The sequence below is a fragment of the Callithrix jacchus genome, chromosome 14 (assembly GCF_049354715.1).
Source record: "Callithrix jacchus isolate 240 chromosome 14, calJac240_pri, whole genome shotgun sequence".
Classification (NCBI taxonomy): domain Eukaryota; kingdom Metazoa; phylum Chordata; class Mammalia; order Primates; family Cebidae; genus Callithrix; species Callithrix jacchus.
This window is the reverse complement of record NC_133515.1, coordinates 33478628-33496233: the sequence shown is the minus strand read 5'-3', so window position 1 is coordinate 33496233 and position 17606 is coordinate 33478628. Positions and strand designations below refer to the sequence as shown.

General features: G+C 36.7%; 1 protein-coding gene across 9 annotated transcripts in view; it reads left to right on the top strand.

Moving 5' to 3' along the window:
• Positions 1 to 17606, top strand: part of CTNNA2 (catenin alpha 2) — a 1148556-nt gene that overhangs the window by 137753 nt on the left and 993197 nt on the right. For all 9 annotated transcript variants that reach the window (XM_035273413.3, XM_035273412.3, XM_017964211.4 and 6 more), the window contains one exon: positions 9798 to 9904. In XM_035273413.3, the coding sequence (XP_035129304.1) occupies positions 9803 to 9904 (102 nt within the window). In that variant the 5' untranslated portion in view covers positions 9798 to 9802. The remainder of the gene's footprint in view (positions 1 to 9797; positions 9905 to 17606) is intronic.

Genomic DNA, 17606 nt, shown 5'->3' with positions numbered 1-17606 from the left:
CATAGGTTTACACCCAAGTGGAAAACAACCCATAATTTAGGAGACAGTGAGTCTGTATATGTTTCCAAAATGAATTAAAATAAGACTACGAATGCAGTGAAAAGCAAGGAAATGAATTTGACAGATACTAGATTTTATTTTCAGTTTCAAATTACTGTTCATTAGCATACTTCAGGAGTAGTCAATTTCTATAAAATTGCCACATAGTATTAAATGTTATGAGTATGCTATTGTAAGTATGAAAACCCATTTCAGTGAGATATGGACATGGTTATTTCTTCTTAATCTGCAAACTCTAGGCCATATATTATTAGTCTCAACTTACCACCTTGGAAGACTTGAGGCTTTGTAGCTTTCTTCATATATATATTTTTTGGTAACATTTTGTTTATTTGGGTAGAAGAAAAAGAAGATTCTGAAAAGGATATAATAGTTGGATATGTTTATTCAGGCATTCTTTAATATGCATTTATGCTTTGACATTGAGTATTATTACAGTAATATTCTCAGATTATTAGAATGATATCTTTGTTCTGCATCATTTCTGTGAGTGTTTTGTTAAAAGGTATAGGTTTACCAAGAATAAAGGTCTGGCAAATATTGCAATACTTGAGGGAAGTGCTAAACTACACTTTAGCAATAGCAGAGATACCCGCACCCCACCCTGCCTTCAATGCAAATAGCAAAAACTACTTAGACATTTCATATCACTTCAATTTTGAATAAAAGGGGTGACAGATCCTGTAATTACAGCAGCAGTTTGCATCTTGGGTCACCTCTCAGTTCACTGAGCCGGGGCTTTGAATGATTATTGTGTAAAGAATAGTGATGGATGATATATTACTTTGTTATAGTCAAAGTTAGGAGAAATGAGCTTAAATTGAGCAGAGTTAATGGAGGAACATAAGAAGCAGGGTTTTCCCACAGTTTGGCCACCAGACAGGCAATTTTCATGTACATGGTAGCACCAGGAAGAGTGACAAATGCTATCCTCCCCTAACCTCCATTTGGACATGGTGTCATGGCAGAGTGTATTCTGGTGGTAGCTGGGATGCCTTTAATTTTCTAAGGATATGTAGAGAATAATACAATAGACTTCTCCTGATTTATTCTTCACTTTCTGCTCCTGCCTGTGATACATACACACAGATGCTCTCTTCAGCTTTAGAAAATAGCCCCTTACAATAGGGTATCCATTCCTAGAGGTACTTTTAAAAAAATTAACAATGAAGATTAGAAGTACTATTTTAGATAACATATTTGGAAGACTTAGTTTTATGGGCCCCATATAAAGAGATGTTATTCTTATGGGTCATCTAGTCTGAGCAGAGATATCCCATGTCTTCCTCTTCACTGCTCCCCTACTGACACATGTGGTGATGGTTCCTGATTACAACAGTGATTCTTAAAGTGTCATTCCTGGACTAGCAGCAGCAGCATCCTCTGGAAACTTGTCACAAATGAAAATTCTCCAACCCACCCCAGACCTAATGAATCAGAAACTCTTGGGGTGGGTCCCGGAATTTTTGTGTTAGCATGGCCTCTAGGTGATTGTCATGGAAACATATGTCCGAGAACTATTTGTGTTTGTTTCCTATTGCTGCAGTAAAAAATGTTAGCACAAACTGAGTATGTGGTAACTTACCAATGTATTACTACTTAGTTTTTGAAGGTCAGAAGTCCAGACAGACATGGCTGAGTCTCCTTGTTAAGATCTCTCAAGGCTGAAATCAAGGTGTCGATAGAGCTGTATTCCTTACTGAAAGCTCTGGGGAAGAATCCACTTCTCACCTCATTTAGGTTGGTGACTGATTTCAGTTCCAGGTGGCTGTGGAACTCAGATCCTCAGTTCCTTGCTGACCTTCAGCCAGAACTCATTCAGCTCCCGGAGGTCACCCACATTCTTTTCCATGCTTTTCATGTGGCCCCTGTAGCAACTAAGTTAAGTTTTTCTCAATTCAAATCCCTTTGCTTTTTCCCTTAGCCCTACTGTCCTACATCCTCTTCTGCTGTATCTCTATCATGTTCTCTTCCACCAATTGCCAGGAGAAAGATCCGCTTTTTTTTTTTGAGATGAAGTCTCACTCTGTCAACCAGGCTGGAGTGCAATGGCAGATCTGGGCTCACTGCAACCTCCACCTCCCAGGTTCAAGCAATTCTCCTGCCTCAGCCTCCCAAGTAGCTGGGATTACAGGTTCCTGCCACCATGCCCAGCTAATTATTTTTTTATCTTTAGTAGAGACAGGATTTCAACGTGTTGGACAGGCTGGTCTTGAAATCCTGACATCATGATCCACCAGCCTCGGCCTCCCAAAGTGCTGGGATTACAGGCATGAGCCACTGCGCCTGGCCAAAAAAATCTGCTTTTTAAGGGCTCATATGATTACATGGTCCTACCTGGATAATTAGGGATAATTTCCCTATTTTAAAGGCCACTGACCTTAATCACATCTGTGAAATCCCCTTGATCGTGTGATGTGAGATATTTACAAGAATAACACAGGGGGCTAAGGTCACTGGGCCAAAATTTTGTCTACTTAGCGTTACACCTCACAGGTTTTTCTCTTGACTTTGCCGGGCCCCTGTGTTGCTCACTAGTTGGCCCAGCTTCACAGCCAGCATCCTACTTTCACCACATAAAAACAATGGCAACTTGGGGAAACTGTCGTCAAGACCTGCTCTGTCTCACCAGGAATAGCAGCCACATTGCCCATGAGCTCCACAAGTGTATTAGAACACCTACTGTTGGTGTCTTCCTCATCTAGTCTAACATTCCTTTATGTCTCTCTCCTGTCTCTTCCTCTCTCATTCTCCAGAAATGACTAGCTCCTCATTTAAAAAAAAAATTCTTTCCTTACCTCTGTTTTCTCCCATGATTCAGAAGCCCCATGTTGTAACTAAGGCTTGGGATTCTTCTCTAGAAGCAGTACACCAGAGTGCTTTCGAACATGAACTCTGAAGTCAAGACAATTAAGGTTCAAGTTTTGTGGGTTTTTTGGAGATGGGGTTTTACTCTACCACCCAGACTGGAGTGCAATGGTGTGATCTTGGCTTACTGAAGGCTCTGCCTCGCATGCTCAGGCCTCTTCCCACATCAGCCTCCAGAGTAGCTGGGACTACAGGTGCATGCCATTATGCCCAGCTAATTTTTATATTTTTTTTGTAGAGATGAGGTTTCATCATTGTTGCCCAGACTAGTTTCAAACATCTGGACTCAAGCAATCTTCCTGCCTCAGCCTCCCAAAGTACTGGGATTACAGACATGAGTATTCACACTTAGCCAAGGTTCAAGTTTATGTCCATGATCAAGTTTCTTAACTGTTTTATACTGTAGTTTCCTTATTTATAAATGGGGAGTAATAGTAAAAGCTAATTAGCAAGTATTATTTTACTCATGGAAAAAGAAATTTAATGTACAGGAGACTTGGTACTAATAATACCCTTCAGCTACCCTAAATAGGGGAGAAATTTAAAGAAATAAATGCAAAAAAGGCAGAAAAAAATGCAATTCAAAGTTCTCAGACTTGATCCTGAAATGCTTAAGAAATTTAGAAAATATACCTCATCTTGTCTCTCTCCCTTTCTCAATAAATCTACTTTTTCGGGGATCTTGTTTTGTGAGATTTCCAGTGCCATCCCTACCCCAATTGGGGTCTTGAAGGTTAGCATGATACTCATGTAGACAACATAGCAAGGAAGAAAAATCATCATTTTTGCATGTGTGATTTTTCTACTGATTTTCAGAACAAATCCTTTAATAATATAATGTTATTACCATCCTTGTTTTACAAATAATGGAACCGAAGTTTAGGTAATGCAACTGACCGAACATCATACGTGTGGAGGCAGATGAATTATCTCCAACTCTCTGATAATGACAGACATTATCAGTTATTAACTTCTAAATGTATATCAACTAAAGCTAGCCTAGCAGATAATCTGAAGCCAGAGCTTCCTGAAGAGAAAGCAGGTTTGGGTGGTCCCCTGGGCAACTGGAAAGCATCCTGGACTATGGTGATATGACAGTATAGTGGAAAGAATGAAGGTAACTTAAAGGTTAGGCAGAGAATTCCAAATACATTTTCCAGGAAGGTTTGAAAAGAAGACTTTCTGCAGTGATTGATGCATTGCATTAACATATCTGGCATTTGAAGGCATTCCTTGGAGTGAGGGAACTTGAGTCAGTTTCTACTTACCAGGATACTGTCCAAGGAAACAAGCCCCTTAACCCTTGGCTGCTTATAGAGGAGCTCATTTTACTCTGACTTTTCATTTGTGTCAGCTTTTGTCTTTTTTATCATGAGTGGCAAATGGCTGCTAGCATCCTAGCCCATGCCTCTTTCTTACCATCATAGAAAGAATATGAAATTATCTAAAATATTACCAGGTGGTCTATGTTATTACCTTACATAGAAACATAATCTAAAGCTTTTTTCTTAAGTCAAAATAGTCAAATGGGATCTAATTAAACTAAAGAGCTTCTGCACAGCAAAAGAAACTATCATCATAATGAACAGGCGACCTACAGAGTGGGAGAAAATTTTTTGCAATCCACTGACCTGACATAGGGCTAATATCCAGGATCTACAAAGAACATAAACAAATTTACAAGAAAAAAACAACCCCATCAAAAAGTGGACAAAGGAATGAACTTCTCAAAAGGAGACATTTATGCAGCCAACAAAAATATGAAAAAAAGCTCATCATCACTGGTCATTAGAGAAATGCAGATCAAAACCACAATGAGATACGATCTCACACCATTTACAATGGTGGTTCATTAAAAAGTCAGGAGAGAAGAGATGCTGGAGAGGATGTGGAGAAATAGGAACACTTTTACACTGTTGGTGAGAGTGTAATTAATTCAACCATTGTGGCAGACAGTGTGGTGATTCCTCAAAGATCTAGAACTAGAAATACCATTTGACCCAGCAATCCCATTACTGGGTATATACCCAAAGGATTATAAATCATTCTACTATAAAGACACATGCACACATATGTTTATTTTAAAGGCACATGCACTGTTCACAGTAGCAAAGACTTGAAACCAACCCAAATACCTATCAGTGATAGACTGGATAAAGAAAATGTGGCACATATACACCATGGAATACTATGCAGCCATAATAGAGAATGAGTTCATGTCCTTTCCAAGGACATGGATGAAGGTGGAAACCATCATTCTCAGCAAACGAACACAAGAACAGAAAACCAAACAGCACATGTTCTCACTCATAAGTGGGTGTTGAACAATAAGAATACATGGACACAAAATGGGAACATCACACACCAGGGCCTATAATGGGGTGGGGGGCTAGGGGAGGGATAGCATTAGGAGAAATACCTAATGTAGATGATGGGGTGATGGATGCATCAAATCACCATGGCACGTGCATAACTATGTAACCTGCACGTTCTGTTCATATACCCCATTTCTTTTTGTTTTTTCTTTCTTTCTTTCTTTTTTTTCTTTTTTTGAGAAAGGATCTCATTCTGTTGCTCAGACTGGAGTACAGTGTCACAATCATGACTCACTGAAGCCTCGACCTCCCTGGGCTCAAGTGATTCTCCCACCTCAATCTCCTGATTCGCTGGGACTATAATATTGTACCACCATGCCCACTTAGTTTTTATATTTGTTTGTAGAGATGGGGTCTCACTATGTTGCCCAGGATGGTCTCAAACTTCTGGGCTCAAACCATCCAATCACCATGACCTCTCAAAGTGCTGAGATTACAGGCATGAGCCACTGTGCCCAACTAAAACTTTTTATGAAGAAACTCTTCTCAGAAATTGAACTTCTAGGAGCTTTCTTATAAGCTTGTAACATTGTGCTGTGTGGAAGGAGACAATATTGATGTCTTTGTTATTTACAATCTTGTTTTTCACTCTGGCTGAGTCCAGTCTATTCTAAGTCTCTCTACCAAAGGTGAGTAAAATATGATTTTTTTCTTTGAATTCCAGTCAGTGAGAAGAAATTTATTTGATTTATGTACATTTTCTTTTGTGGGCAAACAGACTGTATTAATTGCACAGATGGAATTGAGACTATATATCATTTTATCCTCAGAAAGAAGAAGGTCTTGTGAGACTGCACACTTGATTTGTTCTCTTGTTTTCTTGTTTGAGTCAATTTGATTGTTCCACACAGAGGAATATAAATCTGGATCTCTATTTTAATGAGTGTTTACCTGTTACTTCAGAGATAAAGAATTACAAAAAAGGAAATTCAAATTTGGGAAAATAATGACAACATAACAATAATAACAAATATTTCCAGAAATGCTAGCGTGCTTTCTATCCATTAAGTTATTTAATCCTCACAGTAAGCCTATAAATTCCTTATCATCCTGATTTTTCATTTGAGGACCTGGGACTCGGAATGGGCAGGCAATTGAACAATATCACAGAGTTAATAAATTGCAGGGCTTCAATTTAAACAGACGTCAATTTGATACCATTGTGTTAGTTATTGCAAAATCTCAATATGGCAAAATGGTTATCTCAATATGGTTAATGGCAAAATCTCAATATGGTTAATGGCAAAATCTCAGTGGCATGCAACATACAACAGCAGGCATTTACTTCTTGATCAGGTATTGGTGGCTTGGTTGGGAGTTGACTGAGTAGGTTGTGCTGGGCTCCAGCTTCAGCTTGGATTCAGGTGTGCTGCATGTGCCTTTCTTTCTTTTTGGACCAGTAAGTTACATGTGACTCATGGCAGAAGCCAGTAGCACAGAGGAGAAGCATAACTGAGTAAGCACATTCCAGATGTCTACTCACATCATATTTCTTAACATTTCTTTTGGCTAAACCCCAATAGCAATGGAACAGGAAAATATGCTCTTCTCAAGGAGGTGAGGATGGGAAGGAAATGACTATTTACTGAAAAATCCTCCAATCTACCTCAAAAGCCTATGCATTTTCTCTGTCCTTTGTAATTCATAAATATTGACTGTACCAGTAGGATGACATTCTCAGTTAGGAGTCATTTTATTGTGTGTGCTTGTCATAGAGGCCACATACCAAATCATCAATTCCTATTTTCTGACTACCATTGCCTCCCTTCTTTGCTCTAGAGAATGCTTGACTCATTTTGCCTTATCTGCCCTCATTTGTTCATACTAGAAATCTGGAGGCAAAGATCATTAATGGGTGAATCTAAAAGACTATGGTTATGATTACTGTCCTAGAATAGAATTTTTTTTCTGTTTTCATGCAATTCCATTGGCCAAGGGCTTTTGTAAGGAAAATGTTCCTAATACAAGGTCTAATATCGATAGCAGAAAGCAATCAAATGTTTCGAAAATAGCAGGATGTAGCAGGACGGGAATACTTTTTTCTAGAAACTGCAAACTGCAAAGATGATTCCAGCTGAAGTATTGCAGGCAGGGGAGCTTCTTAGCTTCTTCACCTTGTGCTCAGTAACTGATGTGAAGTTAAAATGCCCCTTAGAGGCAGTTCAGTGGGATATCAACATGTAGATTTAGAGGTAGGGATTTTGCCGTCCCCACCACCATTCCCTTTGTTCACTGCTAACATGGTTAGTAAACTAAATGGTGAAAAGATTATGGGGTAGAAACAGAATTCCTGGTTTTAGCCTCAACTGTATCAGAAGCAGCATGGCTAGAAAACAGCATTTAAAGTTTCTATGACTTATTTTTCCACTTTAACAAATTATTATCATGAAACCTTTTCTTTGCTGTCAAATTTTACCTTTGTCACAAGAAATGACTGAAAAGATTGATCCTCAAAGGAATAAATTAATTTGAGTGATTTGTCTGGGAACTACTAGTCTTTTATTTTTAGATTTATAAGGGCTCAGTGACCTTCAGGACTAAAGGCCCTGACTCACTCTTGCTTCTTGGCTCATAATTGGCTTAAGATCTTTGTACAAGGAGTATCCCTCACTTCTGCTTGATGCATTCTAGATTCATGTCTCTGTTGTGATTGCCCCAGCATTTTTCTTTCTCATTCCAGAATTTTGTGTCATTTTTTTAAAGTTACATAATGAAAAGCTATAATTTTAGGTGCCTTCCATGATCTATCAGCCTATATATACTAGCATACCCATATTATGTTGGAAATTCTCTATACAGTCTTACTCAGTACCTGCCACTTTCATGTTACAATGACTTCACTACTGAGTATCCAGCTTTCCTACAGAACTTCCTTGTTCGTTATCATTATTATGCCACTTGGGGTTTCATCAGAGTTTGCAAAAGGTTCTCAGGGACCTTCTCTAGAAACTTGCAATAGCTGTCTCATAAGTACCGGACTAAGATCACTTAGGTAGGTCTGACTTCAGCAGGGCTGAAGGCATCCCAGTGTCTGCAGGAAGCATCTGGCATCTTTATCCTTCTATGGCATGAGAAGGTGTGCTGCCCAGCCATGTGTATGACACAGCTGCTTTGTGGCAGTTGGTAGTGTGAATGGAAAATGTGTAAAGCGTTTTTAGGTTTTTGGAGGACAGGCAGCGTGTTGGTGCCAAGTATTGTTGTGATGAAGAAATCCAAATCTAAATCGGTCTGTATGGTTGGATTGCTATGCTTAGTTTATTTTAAACATGGCATTTGGAGAGAATTAAAATACCAGCACACTGTGTCTTTGCCTCTTCTTTTTTTTTCTGAAGCAAATTGGTTGGGTCTGTTTGCAAAAGGATTAGCTGTAGGAGAGAGGTACATTTCTACTAGTGCCTATTGTGATAGGCCTTCTTTGTCGTATTAATTCCAGTAGAAACAATCATCTATATTGATTTATAAGGATGGAATTGAATGGGAACATTGATTCAAAATAAGAGAACAGCCATGGACATTTTGATTTATGTTGGTATTAAGGCAAATAATTCAGATTCAGCTTGTACAGTCTAAGGCTGCTTATCCAGTGGTTAGATGGCAGAATGTATTTAGCAATTTCTTGATGAGAGAAACACACCCTCATAGAATGTATAATTTAAGAAGGTGCTAGAACTGTGATTTTTTGCCTGTTATGGGGAGACTGCTACCCACATGTCAGTGGTTCTTCGATAAGAGAGGATTGCTTTAGAATGAAATAAATAGCCTTATCAGTCACTAATTTTATGGGACAAGAATGTAAATGTAGTGAATAATCAGAGAGCATGTAAATAGTAGCAGATACTTTTCAGGACCGTTGGCACTTAGTTTGCAAGATGTCTTTCTTATTTAAGAGACTGAAACTCTTGTCCAAGGAGTATGATATTACTTCAGGGGTCAGTTATGATGTGAAGGGAAAAGCAGCCTTTTGTTATAAAAGGGGATTCTACGTTTGGTAATCATTGATGGATTTACTTTGCTTTTTACTATTCTTTGTTGTTCTCTCCAGACTGACATTGATTCCCCCTCCTCACCTTTCCCATAGTCCTTTCTGTGTTTCTTGATCACAACATGTGTCACACTGAGGCCTAATTGTTCCCAGATTTGGGTGTCTCTAACTTTAAATGTTAAACAACTTGAAGGCAAGATCAAAATCTTTTGCAGCATGTAGCAGATAGGTATGCATACTCGTTGTTGAGTAAATGAAAGATTTCAGTGGCAACTGGGTTCCAAAAACAGACCTAATGTACACCAGTATGCTAAGTACGTTTTAATCGGATTCAACATTGCCACCTCACAGTCTGCTGGCCTGGTTTTCCCATCTCTAACTTGACCAAGTTGGCCCGGAGAGGCAATCTTCCAGTATGTTCTAAGTTTCAGTGATTTCCTCATTTTGAATTACCAAAGTTATAATTTATTTCAATGATCATTATTTCTAACTGATAACGTGTGTTCCCATAGGGAGCATGACTTCGGCAACTTCACCTATCATTTTGAAATGGGACCCCAAAAGTTTGGAAATCCGGACGCTAACCGTGGAAAGGCTGTTGGAGCCACTTGTTACACAGGTAAGGGATGCTTTGAAACCACTTTGTTGTATGTGTGTTTCTATTGTGATTATATCCGGACTCTTGAAAGGACTTAGACATCCTTAAAAGAGAGTAAATCATGCCATAATTCCAATTACTGAACATATATTACCGCCTGAACTATGGGCAATCTCATTGCCCTATAACATTTGAAGTGGCTTTTTAAAACTGTATCACTTTTGAAATTAAGTTGATGAGATAATTGAAGAGGGGTCCTCGGTGAAGGGGGCCCTCATTTACAGTAATAGATTCAAAGTCTAAATAAACCATTCCTCCTGCACTTTCAGATGCTAATGCACCTTTAGGAAATAACTGTGTTGACTATACAACAGCAACGTGTATTTATTGAATTACTTTTCTTTCAGTTTACAAAGCAGAATTCATCCTATCGGGGTGATGAGATGTTCCATTTTTGTGTTGTCACATTTCCACAAGATGACTGTCAACAGAAAAATGTCATCAGGATTTTTAAATTTGATATGTTAATTTTTAGTGTCTTGTGAAGCATATTCTTTGCTATTTTAACTCTGAGATTCCTGGGATGTGAATTTTTTTTAAACCTAATTAAGTTAGAGGCATTTCTATTGTCCTGTGGCTGTTATAATAAATTCCCATCTACATAGTGGCTTAAAGCAGCACAAATTTATTATTCTAGAGATCAAATATCCTAGTCAAGGTATTGGTCGGGTTGCATTACTTCAGGAGGCTCTAGAAGAAAATCCATTTTCTTGCTTTTCCCAGCTTCTAGAAACCACTTCACTTCTTTGACCCCTTTCTCTATATTCAAAGCCAGCAATGTAGCATCTTCAAATATCTCTTTCACTCTGACCTTTGCTTCTGTCCTTGCATCCCTGCTCTGACATTTCCTGTCCTAATTCCTTCCTATAAGAACCCTTGTGATTATGTTCCATCCACCCCGCTACTCCAGGACAATCCTCCCATTTCAAGATCCTTAACCCAGTCGCACCCAAAACATTTCTATTGCCATTTAAGGTAACATATCTACAGTTTCCAGGTATTAGGATGGCGTTACCTTTGGGGAGCATAATTCAGCATGCCATAGTCTACCCTCTGGCTCCCAAAGATTCAGATCCTTCCTTCAGGCAAAACACATTTCATCACATCCTCAGGTCTCCAAAAGTCTCAACCAATCATAGCATCAACACAAGTTCAAACTATCATCTAAATTTCATCAGCTTAAAAGTCCCAAATCTCATTATCCAAATTATTTAAATTAGGTATGGCTAAGGATCTGTTTATAATCTGTCCTTGGGCAGAGTTCCTCTCCATCTGTGTAGCTGTGAAACTACAAAACAAGTTATATGTTCCCAAAATGCAGTGGAGGAATAGGCATAGGATAACAGTCACAGACATTCCCACACAAAAAGGGGTAAAGTGGAAGGAAAAAAGAGTTACCAGTCTCAAGCAATGTAGAAACTTACATTGGTAAGTTTCTTACAATGTAGAATCTAATGGGAAAACTCCATTAGATTTCAAGGCTTGTGAATAATCCTCTGTAACTTGAGTCTGTGCCCTCTAGACCTAGTCCAGAATTATTTCCTCATTTTCATGAAGGGTTGCACATATTTTCAACAAGGTATTCTTGTCAGCCATCTCCCACCTGTAGAATTTTGAGTGTCCATCAGCCTTCTTGCATTGCATCCTTTTCATCAGTCCACGCTGATGGTGTTACCATCATTGTAGGATTCTCAAGAACCTTGTTATTTTCCTTTGTACATCTATAGTATTCACTTCATTCAAAAAACAGGCTCCTCTACATTTCTTTCTTGGATAATTTCATCTCAATTTTTGGCCTCTGTTGAAGTGTCTGAGAGGATCCATGAATCACATGACTCATCACTTCAAAGAGCCCTCCTTTCACTTTGAACTTTTAATCCTTATAAGGCACTTGCAAAATGCTATCCAGATATAAAATTGGCTTTCTCTCTAAGTATGCTTTCTTGAAAGTACATTTCCTAATTTTAGTGTTTTGAAGTCTTCATAAGTTGAAAATTTTTCCAATCACCAAGTCCTGGTTTCTTCTGGCTTGTTATTCCTTTTATTCATCTTTGTCCTCTCATATTTTAATATAAACAGCAAGAAAAAAACAGGCCACTCTTTCAACACTTTGCTTAGAAATCTCCTCAGCTAAACATGTAAGTTAATCACTTGTAATTCTGATTTCTACATAATTGTAGGAGTCAGTCCAGCTGAGCTTTCTGTCACCATAAAACAAAGATTCTCTTTTCTCCAATTTCCAATAACATGTTTCTAATTTTCTTCTGAGGCCTCACTAGCATCTCCTTTAATGTCCACATTTCTACCAACACTCTCTTTATGGCAACTTAGGTATTCCCCAAGATGTTAAAGGTTTTCTCTACCATGCTCCTCACTTCCTTCTGAGTCTATACCAGCAGAGCCTTTAACCAGATCTTTATTTTTAATAACAGTCTGTTCAAGGCAATCTAGAATGTTTGTATTATGCCTCTCAAAATCCTTCTAGTCTCTTCTCATTACCAATTCCAAAGCCACTGTCTACATTTTTAGGTATTTGTTGCTAGCAGTGCCCCATTTCCAAGTACCAAAATCTGTGTTTCCAATTGCTGTTACAACAAATTTTCACAAATGTATTAGCTTAATATAAAACACATTTCTTTTACAGTCCTGGGGTGAGAAGTTCTAAGACCAATGCAGCTCTAGGGAAGCATCTAGTTCCTTGCCTGTTTCAGCATCTGAGGCCCACCTGTATTCCTTGTTTGCATCACCTTCTTCCATTTTAGAGCCAGCAGCACAATGCTCCAAATTTCTCTGACTTCAGCTTCCTCTGTTATATTTTCTTCAATGAATCTTCACTCTATTGATTCTCTCTTATGAAGACCGTTGTGATTACACTGGGTTCACACAGCTATTGCAGGATAATCTCTCCATCTTAACATCCTTAACCTAAGCACATCTGCAAAGTCTCTTTTGCCATTTACAGTAACACATTCACAAATTCCGGGGATTAGAATGTGGACATCTTTGTATGTAACTGGAGAATATTTTATGAGATTCATGCACATTTTTCATTTGGTCATGACTCTTGTTAATTCTGTAAATATTTCTGCAAAAAACACCTAATCCTAATATTGATAGGCTCACTTAATATTGATAGGGAGTATGTTGGCTACCTACTCAGATTGTACCCTGTGGCCTAGGGCTGATTCATGAATTGTTTGTTAGTAGTCTGCAGTAAGAACAAAATTGAGAATAAACTCTTTAAATTTTTATAGAAGTTTGACAGAGTAATTTTTTGTCTGCTGAACCTAAATATAAAATATAGACCTATAATTGTTTATGTTTAATTTTTTAAATTATTCATCATGTTGCAATTTATAAAATATTGGTCTGTGAGATGATGGAATAATAAAAATATGGCCTTTCATCATGGATCGCTTGAGAAAGACTGGCTTGGGAAATACATTGGAGTCAGAACAATGTGGTCTGAAAGGAACTTCTTCCAGATCAGTTAAAAAGTGAGTGACCTTTTCCTAGCCTTGGAGTTTTCACCTCAGACTACATATAAGTATATTTAATCCTTATCATACAGATTAAATGAAAGAAAATATTAGAATACAGCACCCAGTATAAAACAAATGTTGAGTGAATGTAGCTTCTGTTTTTCCTGTTTGATGGCTATGTATTCAGGGTCATGCTAGTCATAAAACAATACTATATAATTTATGAGAAGGATGTAAGTGAATCAGGCATGAGCTACCACAATATTACACTTATATAACCTTATGTATTAAAATTTATATACTTGGAATTTACCCTTGAATTTAGCTTTTTTAAATAATAGCACATCTAAGATTATAATTAAAAATTCTTTTTGTCTGCTGTGGCGACTCATTCCTATAATCCCAGCACTTTGGGAGGCTGAGGCAAGGAGATTACTTAAAGTCAGGAGTTCGTGATTAGCCTGGAGAACATGGCAAAACCCCATCTCTATTACATATACAAGACTTAGCCAGGCATGGTTGCACATGCCTGTAATCCCAGCTACTCAGGAGGATGAGGCAGGAGAATTGCTTGAACCCAGGAGGTGGAGGTTGCAGTGAGCCGAGATCGTGCCACTTCACTCCAGCCTTACCAGGCGAGACTACTTCTCAAAACAAAACAAAACAAAATTATTTTCATGTGTCTTTTAGTCCAGTTATCTGAAGTCTTTCTGTTGCAGACAAAAGAAATGCATTAAAATATTTCCTTAAATTAAGGACAGTGAAGTGGCTAATTCAAATTTGTTCACATAATACAGTAGAATGTTTAAAACTTTTGTTGAATTTCATTCAAAGATTTAGCACTATAAGTAGTCTTAACATCCTTCCAGTCTCCTATGTAGTTTATATTTCTTCCTAGTATTCCATGCTGATTTAAAAAAATTAAATATGTGAATTTTAAAATGGGATTTTTCATATGATACATTTTCCCTACAATACATGACTGTGTTATCAATGCTAACCAATTTTTCCCTTGGAATTAAACCTTCCTGATAGGACTGATGTGACGGTTGACCCTTAAAGGACTTATAGATAAGAAAGAAGAGATAAGGAAATATTAGCTATAAACTTCATACTCAACGTTGAAAGCAAAGTATGGAACTGTGAGAGAGAACTAAACCAAGGCCCCAGGTGTATCAAACATATACACACAACTTTATGAGTTGAACAAAATTCATAGCAATATGCAATGATACAGTGTGTCCATAGCTATCTCACAGTGTCTAATAAGGATGGATAAGGGATGAAATGAAAAACAGAAGTTATGGAGTTCTGAATAAAATTCTTTCACTGTCATGAGAAATGACATTAGGAATTTACTGTTGATGAGTATTTAAAATATCCCACAAAACCTTACCTCATTTCAATAATGATGTATATGAGGCCTATACATTTATTTCATAATGTTGAAATAGCAAGATTCCTTTTGGAGAAATTGCATGTTATTAAAATTATAAACTGCTAAAGAGAAGGGATTCATCTTAGGAAGTTTAGTTATTGAAAATATCTGAACTTTTTATACATTCAAAAAAAGAAGCGATTTTAATATGTCGAATTCTATGTTAAGAAGCTTTATTATCATGCCTGTAATCCCAGCACTTTGGGAGGCCGAGGCAGGTGGATCATGAGGTCAAGAGATCAAGACCATCCTGGTAAACATGGTGAAACCCCGTCTCTACTAAAAATACAAAAAAAATAGCTGGGCATGGTGGTGCATGCCTGTAATCCCAGCTACTCAGGAGGCTGAGGCAGGAGAATTGCCTGAACCCAGGAGGCAGAGGTTGCCCTGAGCTGAGATCGCACCATTGCACTCCAGCCTAGGTAACAAGAGTGAAACTCCATCTCAAAAAAAAAAGAAGCTTTATTAGAAAATGAACACGATTTATTAGGCAACTTTATTATAAAACTAAAGAAAAATTATTAGGAAATTAAGAAACACTCTTAAACAACTCTTAGAACAAAAGGGAAATTACAAACTATATATGAGTTAATGAAAAAGAAGATCCCTTCCTAACAAAATAGATGCATCCAGTAAAAGTTATCAGTATAGAATTTTAGCTGTAGATAGCTTCGAAAATATGATCAGTGTAGAATTTTAGCTTTAGATGGCTTTGAAAATATGATCAGTGTAGAATTTTAGCTTTAGATAAATTTGAAAATATGATTATTGTAGAATTTTAGCTTTTGATAGCTTTGAAGATAGAAAAGAGATAAAAAATAAACTATTAATCTTAAGGAATTAGAGAAAGAACCTCAAAAGAAACTAGGAGAATAGAATTTAATAACAGTGAAAACTGGAATCACTAGAATAGAATGCAAAGGTAAAAATAGTTAAATAAACTCAAAATTTGATTATTCTTTGAAATGGCCAACATAAACCCCTTGAGGGACAAATTGGGGAAAATATATAAAGAAAGAGTATATAAAATTATAAATGAGAAAGCAGAAGTAACTCCAGAAACAAGAAAAGTTAAAAGAAGCATAGTAGAATAATAGATATGACTCTACTCTGATGAAGCATGAACATCTAAAGGATGGGAATGAATGCCTTGAAAAAATAAAGTACTAAAATATTTTCAAGAGAAAGTAGAAAACTGTAATAAGCCATTTAACTACTAGAAATCTGTTTAAAGATCAGTTATCAAAAAAAGCACAAGAACAGATGGGCATATAGCTGAATATTATCAGGCACTTCAAGCACTGATATTGAAATGTTCTTTAAACTATTCCAACCATAGAAAAATATAGAGAACATTAATCATTTTTTAGAGAATCATAACTTTAACATTAAAAATTTAAGTCACATTTTAAAACTTTTTAAAGAAAAGAACAATGATGATTCTATTTCATTTGAAAATTTAAATGAAAAAAGAACCCTACATAAGCTATTAGTAAATAGCTCTGAGCAGTATATGAAAAGACCAGCATATGTGTGAAACAATAGGATTTTTAAAGAATATAATGGTGGCCTATATTTAGGAAAAAAATGAATATACTTTATTATATCAATAAATTATAATAATAGATATTTAGAATTTTGCAGTTTTTTTCTAACAAAAACTCTAAGAATAGTCTATGTCTTTTAAAATAAACAAATGTACCACATAAATTTTGGAAGAGGATTAATAAAGCCCTCTTTGGGATATAATTTTATAACATTAAAAGTAACATGAAAATGGGGTTAGGTTGCTGGATGTAAGATACATATACAAAAAAATATTTTTAATCTATTCAAAGGGAAAGAATTCAAACAAAGATTTTATTTTATAATTGAAAAAGTATAAGGTTAACTTACTTTTCTGTATGAAGTGCACATTAATGTTTTAATTTTATTTTCAATTTTGTAATTTATTTATACTCTTGGAGTAGAGATTGTGAATGCACAGGCTTTAGAGTCAGAGAGGCTCAATTGTGAATTCTGTACTCATGGTGATAGCTTCAGTATGTTACTTAATCTGTCCTTAAATGTTAAATATAGATAATAATAATTTCTACCTCAGAACTGTATTGAAAGGATAAGTGAGATGGTTTAAAGGGACTGGAAATGCCTAGTGCTGTGCTTATAGTAATACAGGCTTGCTTTCAGTACCATTTCCTTCACCACTTAATGGTAATGGCTTTGACTTAATGAAACATTGGTGTCATATCTAATACAAGGATTAATTTGGATACTTTTTAGAAAATAATTTAATGCAAATTTATAAAAATATTGATTTGCTTATTGCATTAACAAAAGACAATTAAAACACAAACCTCTGATATTATTGAGTATTGGTGAGACCAGCTCCCAATACATCAACACGGGTTTAAGATCTTTCAAAGTGATGAAGCAGTCAGTGAAAAAAGAAAGAGAGACAAGGAAAAGGTTTTCTTTAAAGCTAGGCCCAGGGGAGACACCACATAAAACCGCTCTGTGGATGTCTGACATTCCCCTGAAAATCTCAGTTTTTTATTGTGCTCTTTCAATAGAGGAGGGGGAGCAAGGTTATGCAAAGTTTCAGTGATAATTACACAAAAAAATACATTTGCAAAAACTGGTGCACAAAAATCACAATGTGGTATTAAAAAGCAGAACAATGTAAAGGTAACTTTCTGTGTCTCAGCATAGAAATCATACACCTTAGCAAGAATATAGGTTAAAC